This window comes from Daucus carota, chromosome 4 (assembly GCF_001625215.2).
Source record: "Daucus carota subsp. sativus chromosome 4, DH1 v3.0, whole genome shotgun sequence".
Classification (NCBI taxonomy): domain Eukaryota; kingdom Viridiplantae; phylum Streptophyta; class Magnoliopsida; order Apiales; family Apiaceae; genus Daucus; species Daucus carota.
Window position 1 is genome coordinate 39,725,994 of NC_030384.2, and position 18,722 is coordinate 39,744,715.

The following is an 18,722-nucleotide window of genomic DNA, read 5'->3' on the forward strand; positions in this document are numbered from 1 at the left end:
AAAAATTAAGAATTTATTTCGGAAAAAAGTAGAGTTTTTTTCCAGAAATAAAAAAATAAGTTTTTGTATCATGTTCATGATATGGTATCACAGTGACACAAGTATGGGAAAAAACAGTGGGTCACATTATACCTAGTGGCCGCTAGAGATTTTTTACACAATAATCGTACCACATTCTGCCCCCTTCGTGAAAATGGACAACAATCTTTTAACACTATCAAATTTTGCTCGGACTTGCCCTTCAATATGGAAGGATGCCAACTTCACCTCCTGGCCTTGTACAAAGTACAGTATATAAATGGGGCTTGTGCCCCATTTTTTCCTTTCTTCATGACTAAGATCGAAACACGTGAAAGCTTCATCAACTAAAAGTTGTTCCAGATCTATATTGTGGAAACTAAGAGCTCATCCTTTTAATGCGTTTTGGATATAAATGTTAAGGAGGTGTTTCATATTTAATATATGAAAAAAATATAAGGATTTATATTAGAAAAAAAATTACATTTTCATACATTTTTCTTCAAGAATAGGACCCTACTTATGAAAAATAAGATTAGCTAAACCGCTACATATTACGCTTTTGGTCTGAAGAGGTGCCGGCTATAAAACAGTGACAAGGCATGGAACATTCGAGTGCGCAAACACCAAAGGATGAAGCATGAGAAACTAACGCAAACCCCATAACATGACAACAACGTTTTTTTTAGTGAAGCAAAAAACAAAAGATAAAGCTGGAATTCAATATAATTACACATGACAGTGGTTACAGGTTCGATTGTAATTGACGACTAAAAAAAGATTATAAATACATGGAATGAGATCTTCCTGTCAATGTTACGATCAAAAGAAATTAGTGCATGTCACAGAAATTGTTCCAAAAAAAAAAAGAGTGTAAATTTAAGAAGGTTGAGCCTGAATAATAATGTAGCAATCACAAGGGCAACTCGAATTTACCCAAAAGAAATACTATATGGTATGAATTAAAAACACTTTTTTCCTCTACAGAGAATCTGAATCAATATTATCAACCAGTATGTCACTATGCAGAGGTTTTTGCTCATGCTGTGATCCACAAAGCTCCTCGATTCTGCGTGTTACCTCAGCCATTGTAGGACGCTTGTCAGGATACTTAGTAGCACAGTCGACAGCAAGCTGCAAAAGCTGAACCATATCATCCTCCACACTTTGATACCTGAGGAGCTCGAGATCGAAAACCTCCGATGTCCAATCCTCCTTAACCACTGAGTGGACCCACTTTGGAAGGTCTATCCCCTCCTCATTCAAAAGGGAATGGGTTGGGGACTTACCTGTTAGCAGTTCCAGGAGCAATACGCCAAAACTGTACACATCTGCTTTCCTGGACACTCTGCGAGCATCAGTCACTTCTGGTGCTCTGTAGCCGTCAATGTGATTGGGACTGTTGTTTGGTCCGACAAGTTGGGAAAGACCAAAGTCGGAGACACGAGCCTCGTATGAGGAAGTGAGGAGGATATTTGATGACTTTATGTTTCCATGGGAGACTGTTGAGCCTTGTGAATGGAGATATCCTATCCCACGAGCGGCACCAAGTGCAATTGACAATCGTGTTTCCCAATTTAAGGGAGTCCTACCTGCACTGCCGTTTCCTGTTTATTTGACGAGTGTGAATGTCACAGAATAAGATGAGAGAATAAGTGGCTGTTCAGCTTCATAACTAAAAAAACAGTTTTCAGAAAACAATGTGGTGTTTGACCCTGTTTTGAAAAACTGTTTTCAGAAAATAGTTTTCAGAAAACAATGTGGTGTTCAGCTTCATAACCAGAAAACAGTTTTTAAAAACTAGAAAACAGAAAACAGAAAACATGAAAAAGTTGTTTCTGAAAATAGAAAACAGAAAACAATACCAAACAGCATTTACAACACCTAAGCTACTTCACAGGATCATTTTCCAGAACATTTTCTTTGAGTTTGCATTAGTATTTTAACAAGTCTGAACAATGTAAAACAAATTGCTAAAACTTGAGTTCAAAGCCAGATTATATTATTTTGGTGTCATATATAGCCAACCCTTCAGCCTTGTTAACAAATAATGATATGTTCACTACTATTAATTAACCAGAGTTTTCACATTTTGATGACCAAAAAAAAAAAAAGCCTTTAAGCACCCTGGGAAAACATCCAAAGACAAACATGCTGTTTCTAGAGTTCAGACTAAGTGCAATTGCGTCATAAGGAAGACACCGAAAAGAAAAAAAATGAATGGACAAGAAAATATATGTCTTTGAGGACTAACCAGAACTTAATCATAACTAGATAAAGACAAAACGGCAGGTGCCCCTTGATTGATCTATGATTCGGCATTTCAGGCCTTGTTTGGTTTACCGGATTTGTAGTTACACCTTAACTCTATTATCCTGGAACTAGGTATATGTTTGTTCCATGTAAATATACTTTTATTAGTGATAGACTGTGTAACTCACAGTAGCACGACTAAGCTATGTAACTAGGTTACAGCGTTTTGGCGGAAGTATGGAATCCTTGGAAGTCTGAGTTCCCGTGAATTTTATCCAACCAAATACTGTAATTGATACAAGTTCCATGGAAGTATCGGTTATTGTGTTGGGTTACATCGTACCAAACGAGCCCTTAGTCTATTGCTGCAGTTACCACTGAGCAGCACTAGCACTAAGATAGTTCATTACATGATACATTATGTATTTGACAGACTGTCTATGGCTGTAGTTACCACTGACCAGCAAGCACTAGGATGAGTTCATTACATATTTACATGACACATTATGTATTTGACAGACTAGACAAGCACTAAAGAACAACAATATCAGAGCAAACTTGAACATGTAATTGACTTTACAGAACTATAAACACAATGCATCTCAAGACCTAAAAGAACAATTTAAGAGTAGAATAAAGCAATTCAACAAATAATAATAATAATAATAATAATAATAATAATAAAAATAATAATAATAATAATAATAATAAAAAAAAAAAATAATAATAATAATAATAATAATAATAATAATAATAATAATAATAATAATAGTAATAATAGTAATAATAGTAATAATAGTAATAATAGTAATAATAGTAATAATAGTAATAATAGTAATAATAGTAATAATAGTAATAATTCTTTTCTTTTTTTGAATAAGTAGCCTTATATGCCATCCAAATTAATAGTAATAGTACTGAAAATTCTTTTCTATGGAAATCATAACACAAACAATCCAGCACTGTGAATAAATGAGTGAATTACCACCTATGAATCCTGATAAATCAGAGAATTAAGACAGAAAATGCATCATTAAGATTGAATAGTAAGTGTTTAGCTCACCATGCAGAAGTGCAGATAAACTTCCCATTGACATGTAATCATACACAAGTAGCTTCTCCTCCCCACCATAATAATAAGCCCTCAAAGGTACTAAATTTTCATGATGCATTTTTCCAACACCCTCAATCTTCTCCTTGTATTCCTTCTCCGACACTGCCACCTCCTTCAATCTCTTAACTGCCACCACCATTCCCCTCTCCAAAACTGCTTTGTACGCAGTCCCAAATGTCCCTTTCCCCAAAACTTCAGCAGAAGCCCTCAACAAATCCTCCAAATCGAAACTCTTCTCTACTTTCCCAAAAAACACCAATCTCTTCCCCCCATCAAACTTAACAATTCCTTTCTCTTTCACACTCATATATCCACTACTCAAATCACTTCCATTCTCAACAACACTTTCTCGCGGAATGTCCACCACCCCCGCTTCCTTAAATGGCCTACCATCTTTACTTTCCCCCTTTTTACTACCTTTTCCTCGACAACATACAAATATCAATATCGCCACAATAATTAAAACCCCAACAACTGATCCGATCACAATTCCAGCAATTGCACCACCAGATAACTTACCACCATTCCCATCACAAGACTTAAGAGGACTACCACAAAGTGAATTACCGACAAAAGAACTCTCCAACTTACTCGAAAACCTAGTTGGAATTTTCCCTGACAACTGATTATAAGAAACATTAAACTGAACCAAACTATGCAACTCAACATCCGGAATTGACCCTATAAACCTATTATGCTCCAAATAAAGAGTACCCAACCGATTCAATTTCCCAAAATCAGAAGAAATCGAACCCGAAAAATTATTCGAAGCTAAATTTAAACGAACAAGATTCCGTAACGAGAATATTGCATCAGGAATAGTTCCTGAAAAATGATTACCTTGAAGATAAAGATTGCGAAGAGACTTAAGAGATGAGATATCATTTGGGAATTCACCACTCAACGTATTGAATCGAAGACTAAGTGTGAGCAAACTAGTTAAGTTCCCGAGAATGTTCGGAGGAATTTGGCCGGAGAGAGCCATTCCGGGGAGCCGGAGCTCAGTAACACGGTTAAATTGGCAGTGTACACCGACCCAGAAACATGGGGTGGGGTTAGAGAGGTTCCAGAGGAGTGATCGTCCCCCGAGAGAGGAGCGGAGAGCTATGAGAGCAGCTTTATCGGCTGTGAGGTCGGAGAATGTGGCCGAAAAAAAGGCGAAAAGAAAGGAGAAAATGGTGAAGTAAAGTAGGTTCATTGGGGCAGTTGAGGTTGACCCAGATCAAGATTTCGAGAGCTGTGAAATGGGTTTTTGTGGTTTTGGTGATTGATGAGGACTGAGGATTAGGAGATGAATCTGTGTGTGTTAGTGTGTGAATGTTTGAAAAGGTTTGAAATTTGGGGAAGCTGTTAGTAGCCAAATTATTCAAAGAAAATGATTATAAAAAAAAATGCCACGGTGCCAACTGCCAACTGCCAACCTGGAAATAAAATCAGTTTGCACAACTCTACTGTGTAATTATATATTATTTGCAGGGCTATAAATGAATTTATATATTACAATCTTTATATGAAAAGAATAGAATTATAAGATTAATTTTTTTTAAAAAAATAATAATTTTAACTATGTAACTGAAAATTTCAGATGCTAAAAGGTTGAACAGAAATAAATAAAATATCATATTTAATTATTTAGATAAAGGCGATATCTATTTAGAAATAGAGATAGAAGTGATCTTATAATATTTGTATGATTAAAAGATTAAGAGCATCTCCAATGGCGTTTGCTATAATCGTTGGTTAAATTGGATCTGTAAGACATTATGTAAAATTTGCTGAATCTGTAAGACATTGTGCTTCAATGATATTGACTATATTAGTTGACTATAATTTAAAAATAGTATGTTATTAATATTTAGATTGTTATAAATAGAATATATCAGTTTAATATGGTAATAAATAATATGTAATCAGCGGAAAGAAGGAAAATAAATTGCGGGAGATGACGTGGAATTCACTACAGATCTGTAGTGGTTCGACAAATATAGTCATCCATAACTATAATTATACACAAGGGCTTGTTATGGTTGGAGTGATGTTTTTTCTGGATATTGGCTATAAATTTTAATTTTGGTATGCCACCTAGACTTTTAGCCAAAGATTTCTCATGATTGGAGATGCTCTAAGCGAATGGAATTTAAATATTAGAGATACTAATATATTATTTCTCGTATGATTTGCTTGGTTGAGCAGTTGAGTGTACATCTAATTTAAATTATTAACATACTTGATACTTTTATTTTTAAATAATTGATTTAGTTTCACTAATGATTTTCATTCATTTAATTGACTTAAAATCAGAAGTCAGCTTTATAAATCACAAACTAGCTATAAGTCGGAAGTCGGCTAAAAATTAGAGATAAATCACAAACTAACTATAAGTTAGAAGTCGGCTTAAAGTGAGAAATAAGTCACAAACTAACTTTATCAAAAATTGACTTAAAATCAGAAGTTAGTTTACTTTATCAAAAATTGACTTAAAATCAGAAGTTAGTTTACGGTATTTTTTTCACTGATTTTATTTTTGATATAAATTACTCATAAGTTATAAGTTACTCATAAATCATTTTTATTTTTATTATCACATTTTTAATAACCATTAATTCATTAATTCATTAATAAGTCTCTGGCAAAAAAAAATATAAATTACTAATAAGTCAAAATTACTCGGAACTCAAACAACTCAGACATCACAATCTATCATATAAGTACTGAGTCATAAACTCAATCACACTCATAGTTTAGTTGAGAACTTTTCCCAGCAAAATAATCTTTCTGTTATCGAGGAAACAAGAAACAACGTAAATATGTAATTGTGTGGTGGCTCATGTAATAGCTCTTACAATATACATTCAAAAATACAGTAAAATGTTACTCCAAAAGCTAAAATTGTGTTCATATAAATTCCTCATTAACAAGAAACATACAGGCTTTTCTACTTTTGAATGGTACATTATTCCGAGTGTTTTAACATACATTGGAACCTCCACACGTTCCTAAATAATTCACAGAATCGACAAGCAATGAATGTTACTTCAAACTACCATTCATTGTTGGTTTTATGTTCTACTAGAATTACATAACAGGATTTTCACAACTTATTCAGCAACATAATCACATACTCTATATAGTAAGATCAAGACCAGCAAGCCTCATTTCCCAATGCCCCTGCAGGACAAGAAAAACACCTGAAGAGCTGAAAAGTCGAACAAATAAACAGAACAAGAGACAAACACTAGGATAAGCCGTGATAAAGCCTGTATCTGGAGAGAGGACAAAACAAACAAAAGAGATGAACATAAGGATAAGCCATGGTGTAGAGATTGTATCCAGAGAGAGGGCCTTCATTTTACAAACAGGGTTTATAAATACCACTAACACAACACATATATAATGTCAGGATGGTAAAGCTTCAAGACTATCTAATGAATTTTTCTATGTTCAACTAGAGTTAGGATACTAACAATCTCAGTCACTGTGATCCCTTGATGAGAAGTTGTAAGAGAGAAATAACTTCCCTTTTCTAGTTATTATGAGCCAAGGGGCAAAAATGATATACAAAAGGCAGGAAATTATTTCAAAGTTATAGTGCAGACCAATAAATCAAAATTAAATTTGACCTTTACATCCAAATCCTCCCAATTTGGGTAAAAAAGCAGGCAGCTTCCCACCTATATTTCCACCGATTTCTTTTCGCTCGAGATTCACATTTTAGGAGGAAGAGGTTTAATTTTGTTTTTTATGTTAACTTTTTTTCCCACCATTCATAAAACTCACAATCAATGGGTTAACCTCGTTTAGCTTCCTTGGCGGTTATTTAGTTATGTAACACAATCCTATAAAAAATATTTAAGCAAGGATCCAACCACCATATCACATTCATGAATATCATCTACAATCAGATACAATGCAGAGCTTTCATTAAATAGGCTAGCAACACACAGATGTATCCTGTATCCTAAGAGCATCTCCAAGGGTTATAAGTAAAATGGTTGGCTAAGATGATTATGTAGAATTTTAGCCTAGGGGAACCATATACACTCCAGTGGGGTTACTTTAAGTCTATAATTATAATAACGTATAATTATACCTAAAGAGTTTATTGGTTCGACATATATAGCCAATAAAATATGAGCGCCTATATTTCTTTGCTAAGGAATAAAAGGTTAGAGTGTAAAACATGGTCTAAATTCTAAAAAGTGACACCTAGATGCCATAAGATGCCACCTTTATTTTTAACTAAGCGTTTTCTACTTTCGGAGATGCTCCAAGTGCGTGTATATTTAATCATACTTCAGTGAACTGTCAACCAAAGTTTGCAAACTGAAAAAACAATAGATGTTAAACACAAGGTACACTATGTAAAATACTTGAGATCTAACCAAAACACACTTGAGCTCATTTAAAAAAAAAAAAAAAAAAAAAAACTTGAGCAAGTCCAATAGGTTACCTAAATGAGCTCCTAAACTCATATTTATTTAGGTAATGTATCAAAAAAGAGGCACTCCAACACTATCCTAGTGGTTACCTAAATCACTAGCACATTCTCCAATCTTCTAGCGATTACCTATTTTTAGGTCACCCCTAGCAATTACCTATTTAATATTTATGAATAAAAAATTCATCTCTCTCCTTTCTTCATCTTTTCCCTCCTTGCCCCCCTTCTCTCTCTCAAATTTATTATTAAAATAATGATAGGGGAACAAATATAGGGATTGCTATTGGAGTTGACACTAAACGTAGATTGCTTAAATCACTAAGACTCACTAGGATCCATTATTTTATATTATTTATAAGTAATGAGATAGGTAACCTATTGGACTTGCTCACCACAGACTTCAAATCAGAGTATATTTTAGTTTAGCTAGGACTTCCCTTCCTCCCCAACTGTCCTTGCTCCCTTCCACATATATCTATAGAACTTCAATAAGTTGCACAGGAAATACATTACATGAAGCACTTAAGTCTAATAAGAGATGTATTCACATCACGCATACACAAAACAAAGAGTTGATACTGAACTAAACTTAGTCACTCTGTTAACACTTGCTGACATAGATACTAAGATGTCTTGCTGAGTCGTGGAAATAAAAGAAAAGAAGCCAAAGGTTTTCTCGTAAAATATTTTTAGCCTAGATCGAGAAGCGAGAACTTTTGCAGATCAGGTTGTTCTCACTTGTAGGCTGCAACCATCTTAAACCTAGCAGATAAAATAGCTAAAACCCCGAGATTTCAGCATAACGGGTACACCTAACCTTACTTATATGTATTTCATCCTCAAACCACTAATCAAGGAACATATAATTTTCATGTAACATTTAACAAAACATCAGATTACTAGTTAACCTGCCTCACTATCCAACCAAATCCTAATCACTAGTAGGCCATAGCAGAACTACCACCAAACCTGCATTCTATCCAAAAGTTGAAATAACAGAAATGCCGTAAGCAACTTTATCAGACCAATCTGTTCACCTTCATCAGAAACACATTTTCATAAAATAAACACAATAGATAAACAGAACTCGCGAAAGCAGAGCACTACAAGTAAGCATCTAAAAAACCATCTACACATAAACCCCATAACATAATTAACCCTATAAACAGGACAAATGATACACAGACAAAACCTAAGATCCAAATTCATAACATAACAAGCTCTGATCAACAAATTAAGCAAAAGGGGGTCCTTTCTCATCTCAAATCAAACAAAGAACAAAATATTCATAATTTCTATTATATCAAACCCTAAAAATCAAATTAAACGAAAGGGGTTCTTGATTATCTCAAATTAAACATAAACCAGCACAAAGATTCAAACTTTAAAACATAACAAACCCTCAAACTAAATCAAACAAAGAGGGTTTCATCCTTACACCAAATCACTCCTGATTCTTCAACTTCTGCACCCTCTTCTCCAACAAATCAATTTTCACCACAAGTGAAGTAACAGAGTAAAGAAGCCAGTAAAACACCACAGCAGCAGCAATCAAAAGGGCATTCCTCTGGCTCTTCATAATAGACTTCTGATGGCGCAGATGCTCAGAGGGAGAACAAGTGTGGCCTTCACAATTGGGTCGGTTCTCATATTTCCAGTAAATATCCATAAGCAGGAATAAACAAAAGGGGATTACAGATAATAATGGTTTCAGAAGGTTCTGAGTGACGGAGATTAAGCCTTTGCGAAGTGGGTTTATTGGGATTGTGAGTAAGATTAGCATCACTGCTTCGGCTGCAGCTGTGTAGCCCAGAAGTACCCATTCTAGTGCCATTCTTCTGGATCTTGGTTTCTTTCGGGGGAAGAAAAGTAGGTGTGGTTTTAAAGAGAGAGAGATATTTTTGTGTACGCGTCGTTTGATTCTAATTCCTGTCTAGCATGGGTGTATTTATACTATAAACTAGTTGAAAAACCGCGCGTTGCGGCGGCCTATAAAAATTATATTAATAATTTAATATTAATATTTGTAGAATAAAATAATTTTGTGGCTGTCTATAAAAAAATATATTAATATTTCAAAGTTAACATTTGTAGGATAAAATAAATTTATATTATAAAAATCTAGTTGTAAAACCAATACTAATATATAAAATTGCAAAATTGGACTATAATTCAAGGTGAAAAAATGAAAATAAATTCATATGCGTAATTAACAATTTAAAGTATAGCGAATCTTAATTTTTTTTAAAGTAATTATTTTCTTACATTGTTACCTTCTTCCAATTTTTTTGGATTGATTGTACACAAAAACATCTAACTTAAATATGTGAGATAGCGGTCTATAACTACCCTATTAAAAGTTACTTGAACAGAGCAAACAGATAATGCATCAATAATTTTTTCCTGTAAACAAATTAAATCATATAAAAACTAATAACAACAAACATGTTCGATGAACAAAACAAATATTATAAAATAATAACCAACAAACACATATCACTAATATTTATTTTGTTGATATCAACCATCAATATCATGTCAAAACTATATTCTTTTCCCGTGTTTGGATTTGTCGACTCCAATATGACGATCTATAACTACCTTTGCTTGCAACAACTTTTGTTTTTTTAATACTGTATAAACAGCCTTCACTTATCGTTACAGAAGAACGGCATCTCCGAGTTAGAAATCGAGCAAGAGAAAGATAATTATAATTTTTGATATTTTTCATCCAAAATTTTTAAAAAATTAGAAAAATAGATGCCGAGTTAGAAATCGAGCAAGAGAAAGATAGTTCTAATTTTTGATATTTTTCATCCAAAAATTTTAAAAAATTAGAAAAATAGAACGGAGCGATGTGAGAGGCGCCCCACCTACACGCCCCTCGCTTCTCCTTACCAGAAAGAGGTATGTTTGTGGTACTGGGAGAGGAGGTTGTGTTTAGATGATTCAAAACTCTACGTTCTATACGGGTATTTATAGGTGCAGATAGACTTGTTTGCTACTCTTTATCATAATTAAATAATCTGAACAAAATCAGATTAAAATTTTCAAGTTACCATATTCCATAAATAATCTGTCTTTCCCATAATTAAATAATCTGAAACAAAATCAGATTAAAACTTTCAAGCTATAATATTCCATAAATAATCTGAAACAAAATCAGATTCTGAAACTTACTTCTAATATACCCGAAACTAAAAAAGGTAGTTCTAATTTTTGATATTTTTCACCCGAAAATTTCAGAAACTTTCAAGATATTATATTCCATAAATAATCTGAAACAAAATCAGATTCTGAAACTTGCTTCTAATATACCCGAAACTAAAAAAGGTAGTTCTAAATTTTGATATTTTTCATCCGAAAATTCCAGAAAATTACAAAAATAGAACAGAGCGATGTGAGAGGCGCCACCTAGACGCCCCTCGCTTCTCCTTTATATAAGTATATTGATTTATACTTACCGATTAAGCACTCCATTTTGGACCCTAGCAATCTAGGATCAACTTTAACACGTTATTTGTGGTGTTTTTTCCTAAAGTTTATATCACGTTATTAGTGGTTTGTAAATTTACAAGTTAAAACCAAGATTACTTGAGCATCTCCGGTGGGGAATTAGAAAAAGAGAGGATTCTAGCCACCTCTGATTATGAGCTAAAATTATTATACATATATTACCGAGTGTTTTTCCGGTATATATTATTAAATACAAATTTAAATGCCAACTAATATTTTTTAAAGTATGAGAAGGTTTGTGAGTTTTGAAAATAGATTGCGAGATGAGTCTTGGCAAGACTTAGAATGGGATAGGCCCTAATGAGGAGATGGCGGGATAAAAATTGACTCTTGAGTCATTCTGGGTTCCATCTGAAATCGTTATGAGCTTTCCATCTAAAGTAGTAGTGAGGTTTTAGTGGGCTCGATGTGGATTGGACGAGGCGGACTGGCTCCAAACGGTGTTGACATCTTGGAGCAAGGTCATATAGACCTAATTTTTTGAATTCGTATTTAAAATTGGTATTTATTTATATTCGATAATTAGCGCATAAATTATAAATAAAAATTTAGAGATTGTGTTAATAAAATAAATTTTAAAATACATTTTCCTTTTGTATAATTTAAGTTTGGCTGTATTAGTCAAAAAAGAATTTAAATCAATATTCATTATAGTAAAGATTCTGTCGGTCAAAAGTTCTGACTTGAGTTCAATCCGTTCTGAATTCTATAATTATAAAAGAAATTTAAATGTAAATTTTGATCAACCTAACCCAATCCATTACTATATGCAAGGAAACAAAACCAATACAACATATTAAAAAGTCATTCTAAATTCACATTTGTCATTTTGATAGTCTTAAACCATGTCATAGAACAGTGGCTACTACTTACAATTATTTCGAACCGTAAAAGATTATTTCAAACTGTAAACGAGAAGGGAATCAATCTCCCTCACTTCATCTAAGCTTTCAGATCAGAACACCTTTCCAGCTTATGTCCACAATCTCCTTCTCCTAGCAAAATATAATCAAGATATTGAGGATGCACTACACATATGAACCAAAGCCGATTGATAACAAATTACAAATCTGACAAAAATATTATTAATAAGTATAATTGGATAGAGCTTGAACACATGAAAATATATATGACTACCATTCAGCTAAACACCTTGGACAAAATATAGAATATTAGTTCTCCCAAACTGCATTTCCTTTCAGTATTCTAGTAACTAAATTGATTAATTTTTGACTGAAAAATTAAAAATATTTAATTATCATTTCAAAAGAATAGAAAGTTATATTTTGAAAATAGACTGGATATATATTTTCTTTTATTTTTTCAATTATATAATGCAAAATAAATTTCAATCGAAATATAATTAACTTAACAGGCTAAAAACCAGAAGCTACATGTATTGCAGGATTGAGGAAGCATTATAATTTTTGAACCAGAGAGAGGACATACCGGCATTGCCTCCCAACACCCTTCCCAGGAAAGTTAGGAAGATTACGAGGAGAACCACCCCAGCTAATATTCCAATTATTATCGCAAATGTTTGCTCACCTTCCGAATGATCTTCATCAGAATTCCCGGATTCGGCTTGATTAGAATTCCCTGAATCATTAATTTCTACGTCCACATATTGTATATCAGTAGTCGAAATGATACGTAAAAGAATTTTTATAAATTTAATGTCATTCGTAACAATATAATGTGGCAGAAGTTACCCTGGTCAGGTTTAAAAGCATGATCTCCAGTTGTAGATGAATACTTGGCGTAACACTTGGCCAAAAACATTTCTCCAGAAACTGCACCCTCACAATCACTTTTCAGCCGTCCGATCGCCTCCATCACGCAATCTTGGCACTCACTCGCACTCAAATCCTCCACACACTGACTCATCCCCTGCGTGTTCCCGGACCCACCCACCCTATACGATCCGGTGGCCCCACCTACACTCGCCAGAACCGCATCTCGACCGTCCATTAAATTAGCATCATATCCAACCGACGACGCACATTTCTTCATCACCAAACTCTTGTCTTGCACACCGATAAAGGTGGTGTTATCGTACTTGACGAAACACCCGTCTAGCTGTGCAGCCCCGCCGCATGTTTGTGGGCAGAGGGAACCGAGTTGACTCACTGAGTGGGCCACACAGGTGGCGCAGTCGGGCTGGGCCAGGTCACCTCTGCACTGGAAGAGGCCGGAGACTACGTCCTGTGGGCTTGGGCCTGTGATGGTGTATTTGTTGTAGGATGAGGATGTGGCTGAGCTGGCCAGGGAGGTGAGGAGTGAGTCGAGATTTGACTCGTAAGGGGAGCCCGGAGTGTACTTTATCTTGGAGCAACCACCGTAGATTACAGTGTCTGAAGTGGAATGTGTAACGTCGAGGAAAGGTGACAGTGTAATTATGAGGACGGTGATTATATTATGGAGTGTTGAACGGGCCATTTATATGTGTGTGTGTGTGTGTTTTTGTCAGTGTATTTACAGAGTGAAAGAAGGGAGAGAGATGTTATGTTCTTATGGAATGTGTGTAAAATATATACACTTACATAAATTTTCTTGTGTTACACAATAGTAGTATGTAGTTTGTATTGTATGTAGCCATTCCGGAATTCTATATATAATTTGCCCATTTGGTCCCAGAAGGCTACGTGAGTTTAAGTAGTATATATTGTTTGTTTTGCTGTCACTAATGCATTAGTAATATGATACTAATGCATTGTTATAATTTTAATCTTCTTAAGGATCTGTACTGTGAATTCTGTTGGAAGATGCGTACATGCAATGATGCACACACACGTACATATATATCCATTATGGGGTTTGTACCAAAATCTAGTACACAAAAGAAGTTTGTTCACTTTCCATAAGATGTAAGTGAGAATGTACTGTAATGCTTAGGAATTCTGACACAAAGCGAGTACTTTTGTTCGGTTTCTTAGTTTGTAAGCAGCCATGCCCATACGGACACTGAGAAGCCAGTTAATCAGCCCTAAAGAATTGCACCGTATAAACTGTAATATAAATCTTGCATTATATGGCTGAAGGTTTCTACATTATAAGCTTGAAACATGGTATGTTATAATTCCGTCGTAAAAAAGCGAAGTGTATGTATATGGTATATGGTATTTGGCGAAAGCATGCATTCATCATTGCTGGTCCATGGATGTATAATAGAGCATAGTTGCAGATTTTGTCAAGTAGCTGATGAACATGACGACCATGTAGGATGCCCACGCCATTAAATAGAAGAAGACTTCACAAACTCTGTGAGCCTCCATCGTTGTCCTCTTCATTTAATGATTCTTTGTCTATTTCTTATCACACATGCTTACAGTATATATATTACCATATGTAACACCCGGTGGACTGTGGTAGTGATCACGAGAACGCACCACAAACATAATGCGATAGACATATATACATATTTGCAGTCTGATGGTTTAATTAAATAACCAATGGCTGTGGTAGTGAGAGGTGGAACTAATAGTGATAATCATCACTCCAAATAAACAGAAGCAAGCTCAGTAGGTCCTCAAGAACCTACTCAACTCGGATATTTAACATAAATATGCGTTGTTTGTATGTTAAGAGCTAGCTCACCAAATATTTTAGGTTTTCTTTTGACAAATATAAGTCTAACAAAGATTTTTGCAAAAAAATGGTATATATTTTTGTTGTAAAAATACAATTTTCAAATAAAAGATTGTAAAAAAATATTTTCTGACTTTGCACAAAAAAGAAAATTTTAAAAATAATGAGCGGAAGTATGTTTTTTAATCACTTTAAATTACGTATAAAAAATCAAAGTGACAACTAAAAAGGGACGGAGGGAGTATTTTGTAAATATATTAAAAAATTGATAAAATTGTAAAAATAACACTTAAAATATTTAACAAATGCCCAATATTTTAAAATCCCCTAAATATTAAACAAGGTCACATGAAAATCCCATAATATAACTAGAAGGAAGTTAACATAAAGATGATGTAATAAATCATTTTGAAATTATAGAAAAGCGGAAGCAACAATGTATACTAACATGTTTCAAAAAAAAAAAAACAGCAATGTATACTACTGTAACATTTACTCAAAAAAGAGTGTTTTTAATATGATCTAGTTTTTTTTTTTTGTGAAAGATTAATATGATGATCTAGTTATGATCCAGTTTTAACGAAAATACTTATTGGCCCAACTTTATGTTTGTGAAGCCCAAATTTTGTTGGAAATAGATATCTGATCAGTCCATTAACAGCTGGTATTCGATTATCGGGGGCTCTGTTTTGAACGCACAATCTGTGTCTACCCAGTCACGTGGTTGCGAGATTTTAATAAATCAATCTCTTGCGAATTTCTAGCCTAACCGTAAAATTGCAATTTCAAATCAATTCATTATATGTATTTCAATTTAGATTGAATTTATCAGTTTAGTAGATAATAAAAACTAAAGTATTAGGTTGTGTTCACTTAGAGTTAATGAAATGGGGGGAGAATGTAATGAATTTTGTACTAAAAAATGGTGTTGATCAAAGAAAATATATACAATATTCATTCCTTCAACCATTCTATTATTATTATTTTAACTAGAATTTTATCCCACATATTTCGGAAGAAATGCTCATTCCATCTCTATATCATATTTCTTAATTACAATCTTTATCACAAAAAATTGAACTCATTCATATTTAGTCACTATCAGCTCATACTTTCTCCATAAAATTTATATATAATTTTTCATTCCATTCTACGATCATTCCATTCCATCCGAGTGAACACAGCCTTAGTGTAAAAATGTTAAACTCTAATATTAAGATACAAAGATAACATATAACTATCACTCCCTCCATCCTAATTTAAATGATTCAAACTAAAATGATATATAAAAATATCTAAAATGATGATATGATCCACTCATATATTATATTGAAGTATTGAACTAATAAAATATATGTTTAACAATATTTTTAACTACTTTAACTTTATTGAATTAGTCTGAAAAATTCAAAATCTATATTCAACCTATTAAACGGAGTCGTTATTTTATTTTTTTGATAAAAAAGTCGATGTATTTTTATGCTATGCTCCGAGAGGCACCTTGTAATATCGTTTTTCAGGATTGTATTAAAATAAGTGAAATTATCCAATATTAGAAAATGATATGTGATCTCAAGAGATCATACGACGTCTTTGATGATTAGTAACAATAGTTTTTTAAACTCATCTGACCTTCAAATACAAGGTTAGTTATCTAATTGGGCACTCACTTCACATCAATATACCATGCGGGACACTCTCGAATTTTCGATCTTATTTGAAACATCGTTTTCGTGAATTGTATTAGTCTTAAAAATAAAACGATAAATTTAAAAACAAATCGACAGTATGAAAAGTGTTACTCACTTACTCATGGGGCTTTAACACAATAGGCTATAGAGATTATGTAGGCACGATTAATTGAATTTCTGCATCCAAAAAATGGCTATATATGGATTATTAGGATTTTTCATAACCTATTTCTTCCACCATCAATTTTACCCATTTTTTGAACTTCAAAATTCAATTAATCGTACCTACATAATCTCTACAGCCTATTCTGTTAAAACCCCATGAGTAACATTTCTCAAACTGTCGATTTGTTTTTGAATTTAATGTTTTATTTTTAAGACTGATATAATTTCAGAAAACAGTGTTTCAAATGAGATCGAAAATTTGAGAGTGTCTCTGATGATATATTGGTGTGAAGTGAGTGCCCAATTTGATAATTAACCCTTCAAATATATCATTTTAATCATTACACTTATAATTACATTTTTATTCAAATTTGTCTCTTTTTTAAGAGGTGATAACTATAATTCTAAATATAACATAATTAGAATATATATTCACTTCAATCTGAATTCTCATATTTCTTAAAAGATTTTTTAGAGTCAAAATTTTAATTTCGTCTTAATTCCTTGTACAATATGTAGGCCTGACAATTTGACACGTGACACGCTAACACGAAACGAAACGACACGAAAAAAATGGATATGGGTTTTGATTTTCGATACACGAAGCACGAAAGTACACGAACACGAAATTACACGATAGATTTCGTGTCGGATATGGGTTTTCATTTGGGGTACACGAAATACACGAAAGTACACGAAATATTTGTAGATAATATTTATTATATATATGTTATGATATATTAAATATATAATTGAGTAAAAAGTATATATTTATATGTATGTGTGGATATATATTGTAGATGCATTAACAAATTTATAGAGAATCGTATACATATATAAATATATCATTCACATTTAATAAATTTATAAAGGAAAATATATATTAAATCCATTTTTTGATTAAAAATATATTAATATTTTTATATATAATATACACGAAAAGTACACGAAATATACACGAAACGATTCGGATCGGATACGGGTTTCAAATTAGGTACACGAAATTAATAACGGGCGGATACGGGTTTCACCTTCGAGTACACGAAAATACACGAAACGAAACGATTGTCACCCCTAACAATATGTAACGGCCCTGCGTATGGTTTTTCTATATATAAAGCATCATAAACTGTAAATTGTACCAGCAATACACAATAGTTGTTACATGTAAACGCACACATGTGTCTCATATAAATAATCGACGCAGAGTTGAGCAAATGTATTATAAATTTATACAGTAATTCAAAGTGTGAGAAGAACATCGAGCACAAGCACGTCAGATTGTGTAAGCAGGTCCCAGCGTACAATAAATCGGCTGAGTGCAACTTGGTGTATAAAAAGAAAATCGGCTCCCGGTTATATCAGCAACCATGTTGGTTTGTGTAGATTGTTATCTAAACAACTGTAAAAAGCCTGACATGCACATCAATGTACATTATTATATACATGTGACTATGTGACCTTCACTTGAGACAAATTTTACATCATTTTCTGCGACCCCAACTGCATTTGCAAAATGGTTGATTGCAAAATAAACTATCTTCCATTACAATTATTTCGTTTTAAAAATATGTGGAATAGGCATATTCCGGCTAAGATATGGACGTCGATTTTACCTGTACTCTGCGGAAACAAAGAAAACTAGCGAAGAGATTCTTAGATTCATTTAGTCGACAAGTTATCTCTAGCTGTTTTTATGAGATGTCGAGGGATCGAATCTTGTTAATGACAAGTTGAGCAAAGAGATTATTAGATTCATTTAATCGACAACTTATCTTTATATGACTTTATGGGATGTTGAGTATTCGAATCTTGTTAATGCCGTTGAGTGCGTGTGTGTTTAATTATAAAAGAATTATGCAGATAAACTTCTACCGATCATTACAAAAATTTTCAGGATTAAAATATGCAAAATCTTAACAATGTCAAACTTACACAA

At 33.3% G+C, this 18,722-nt stretch overlaps 3 protein-coding genes across 5 annotated transcripts; all 3 read right to left on the reverse strand.

The window, feature by feature from the left end:
* Positions 1–721: 721 nt before the first annotated feature.
* Positions 722–4,758, reverse strand: LOC108215838 (probable inactive receptor kinase RLK902). Of its 2 annotated transcripts, none has more exons than XM_017388429.2 (2): positions 3,335–4,758; positions 722–1,610 (listed from the first exon to the last, which is right to left on the reverse strand). In XM_017388429.2, the coding sequence occupies exons 1-2, from the start codon at positions 4,581–4,583 to the stop codon at positions 1,000–1,002; spliced, it is 1,860 nt and encodes a 619-aa protein (XP_017243918.1). In that variant the 5' UTR covers positions 4,584–4,758; the 3' UTR covers positions 722–999. The 2 variants fall into 2 exon arrangements, with proteins under 2 accessions (XP_017243918.1, XP_017243917.1); XM_017388428.2 differs by having other exon boundaries at positions 722–1,625; positions 3,335–4,757.
* A 1,496-nt stretch (positions 4,759–6,254) lies between these two features.
* LOC108215643 (uncharacterized) lies at positions 6,255–9,759 on the reverse strand. 2 transcript variants are annotated; one of them, XM_064091889.1, is made up of 2 exons: positions 9,262–9,759; positions 6,255–6,648 (listed from the first exon to the last, which is right to left on the reverse strand). In XM_064091889.1, the coding sequence occupies exon 1, from the start codon at positions 9,655–9,657 to the stop codon at positions 9,268–9,270; it is 390 nt and encodes a 129-aa protein (XP_063947959.1). In that variant the 5' UTR covers positions 9,658–9,759; the 3' UTR covers positions 6,255–6,648; positions 9,262–9,267. The 2 variants fall into 2 exon arrangements, with proteins under 2 accessions (XP_063947959.1, XP_017243661.1); XM_017388172.2 differs by having other exon boundaries at positions 6,255–6,553; positions 9,262–9,758.
* Positions 9,760–12,075: 2,316 nt separating this feature from the next.
* LOC108217847 (plasmodesmata-located protein 7) lies at positions 12,076–13,929 on the reverse strand. The gene is made up of 3 exons (XM_017390735.2): positions 13,052–13,929; positions 12,789–12,953; positions 12,076–12,334 (listed from the first exon to the last, which is right to left on the reverse strand). The coding sequence occupies exons 1-3, from the start codon at positions 13,776–13,778 to the stop codon at positions 12,282–12,284; spliced, it is 945 nt and encodes a 314-aa protein (XP_017246224.1). The 5' UTR covers positions 13,779–13,929; the 3' UTR covers positions 12,076–12,281.
* Positions 13,930–18,722: the final 4,793 nt, after the last annotated feature.

Excerpts from the sequence above, each read along its gene's own strand:
- LOC108215838 (XM_017388428.2), bottom strand. The coding sequence starts at position 4,583 with ATGAACCTACTTTACTTCACCATTTTCTCCTTTCTTTTCGCCTTTTTT. Across the intron at positions 1,626-3,334 it reads TTTATCTGCACTTCTGCATG|GAAACGGCAGTGCAGGTAGG; the intron begins GTGAGCTAAACA and ends TCAAATAAACAG.
- LOC108217847 (XM_017390735.2), bottom strand. The coding sequence starts at position 13,778 with ATGGCCCGTTCAACACTCCATAATATAATCACCGTCCTCATAATTACA. Across the intron at positions 12,954-13,051 it reads TGCTTTTAAACCTGACCAGG|AAATTAATGATTCAGGGAAT; the intron begins GTAACTTCTGCC and ends ATGTGGACGTAG. Across the intron at positions 12,335-12,788 it reads GGTGTTGGGAGGCAATGCCG|GAGAAGGAGATTGTGGACAT; the intron begins GTATGTCCTCTC and ends ATATTTTGCTAG.
- LOC108215643 (XM_064091889.1), bottom strand. The coding sequence starts at position 9,657 with ATGGCACTAGAATGGGTACTTCTGGGCTACACAGCTGCAGCCGAAGCA.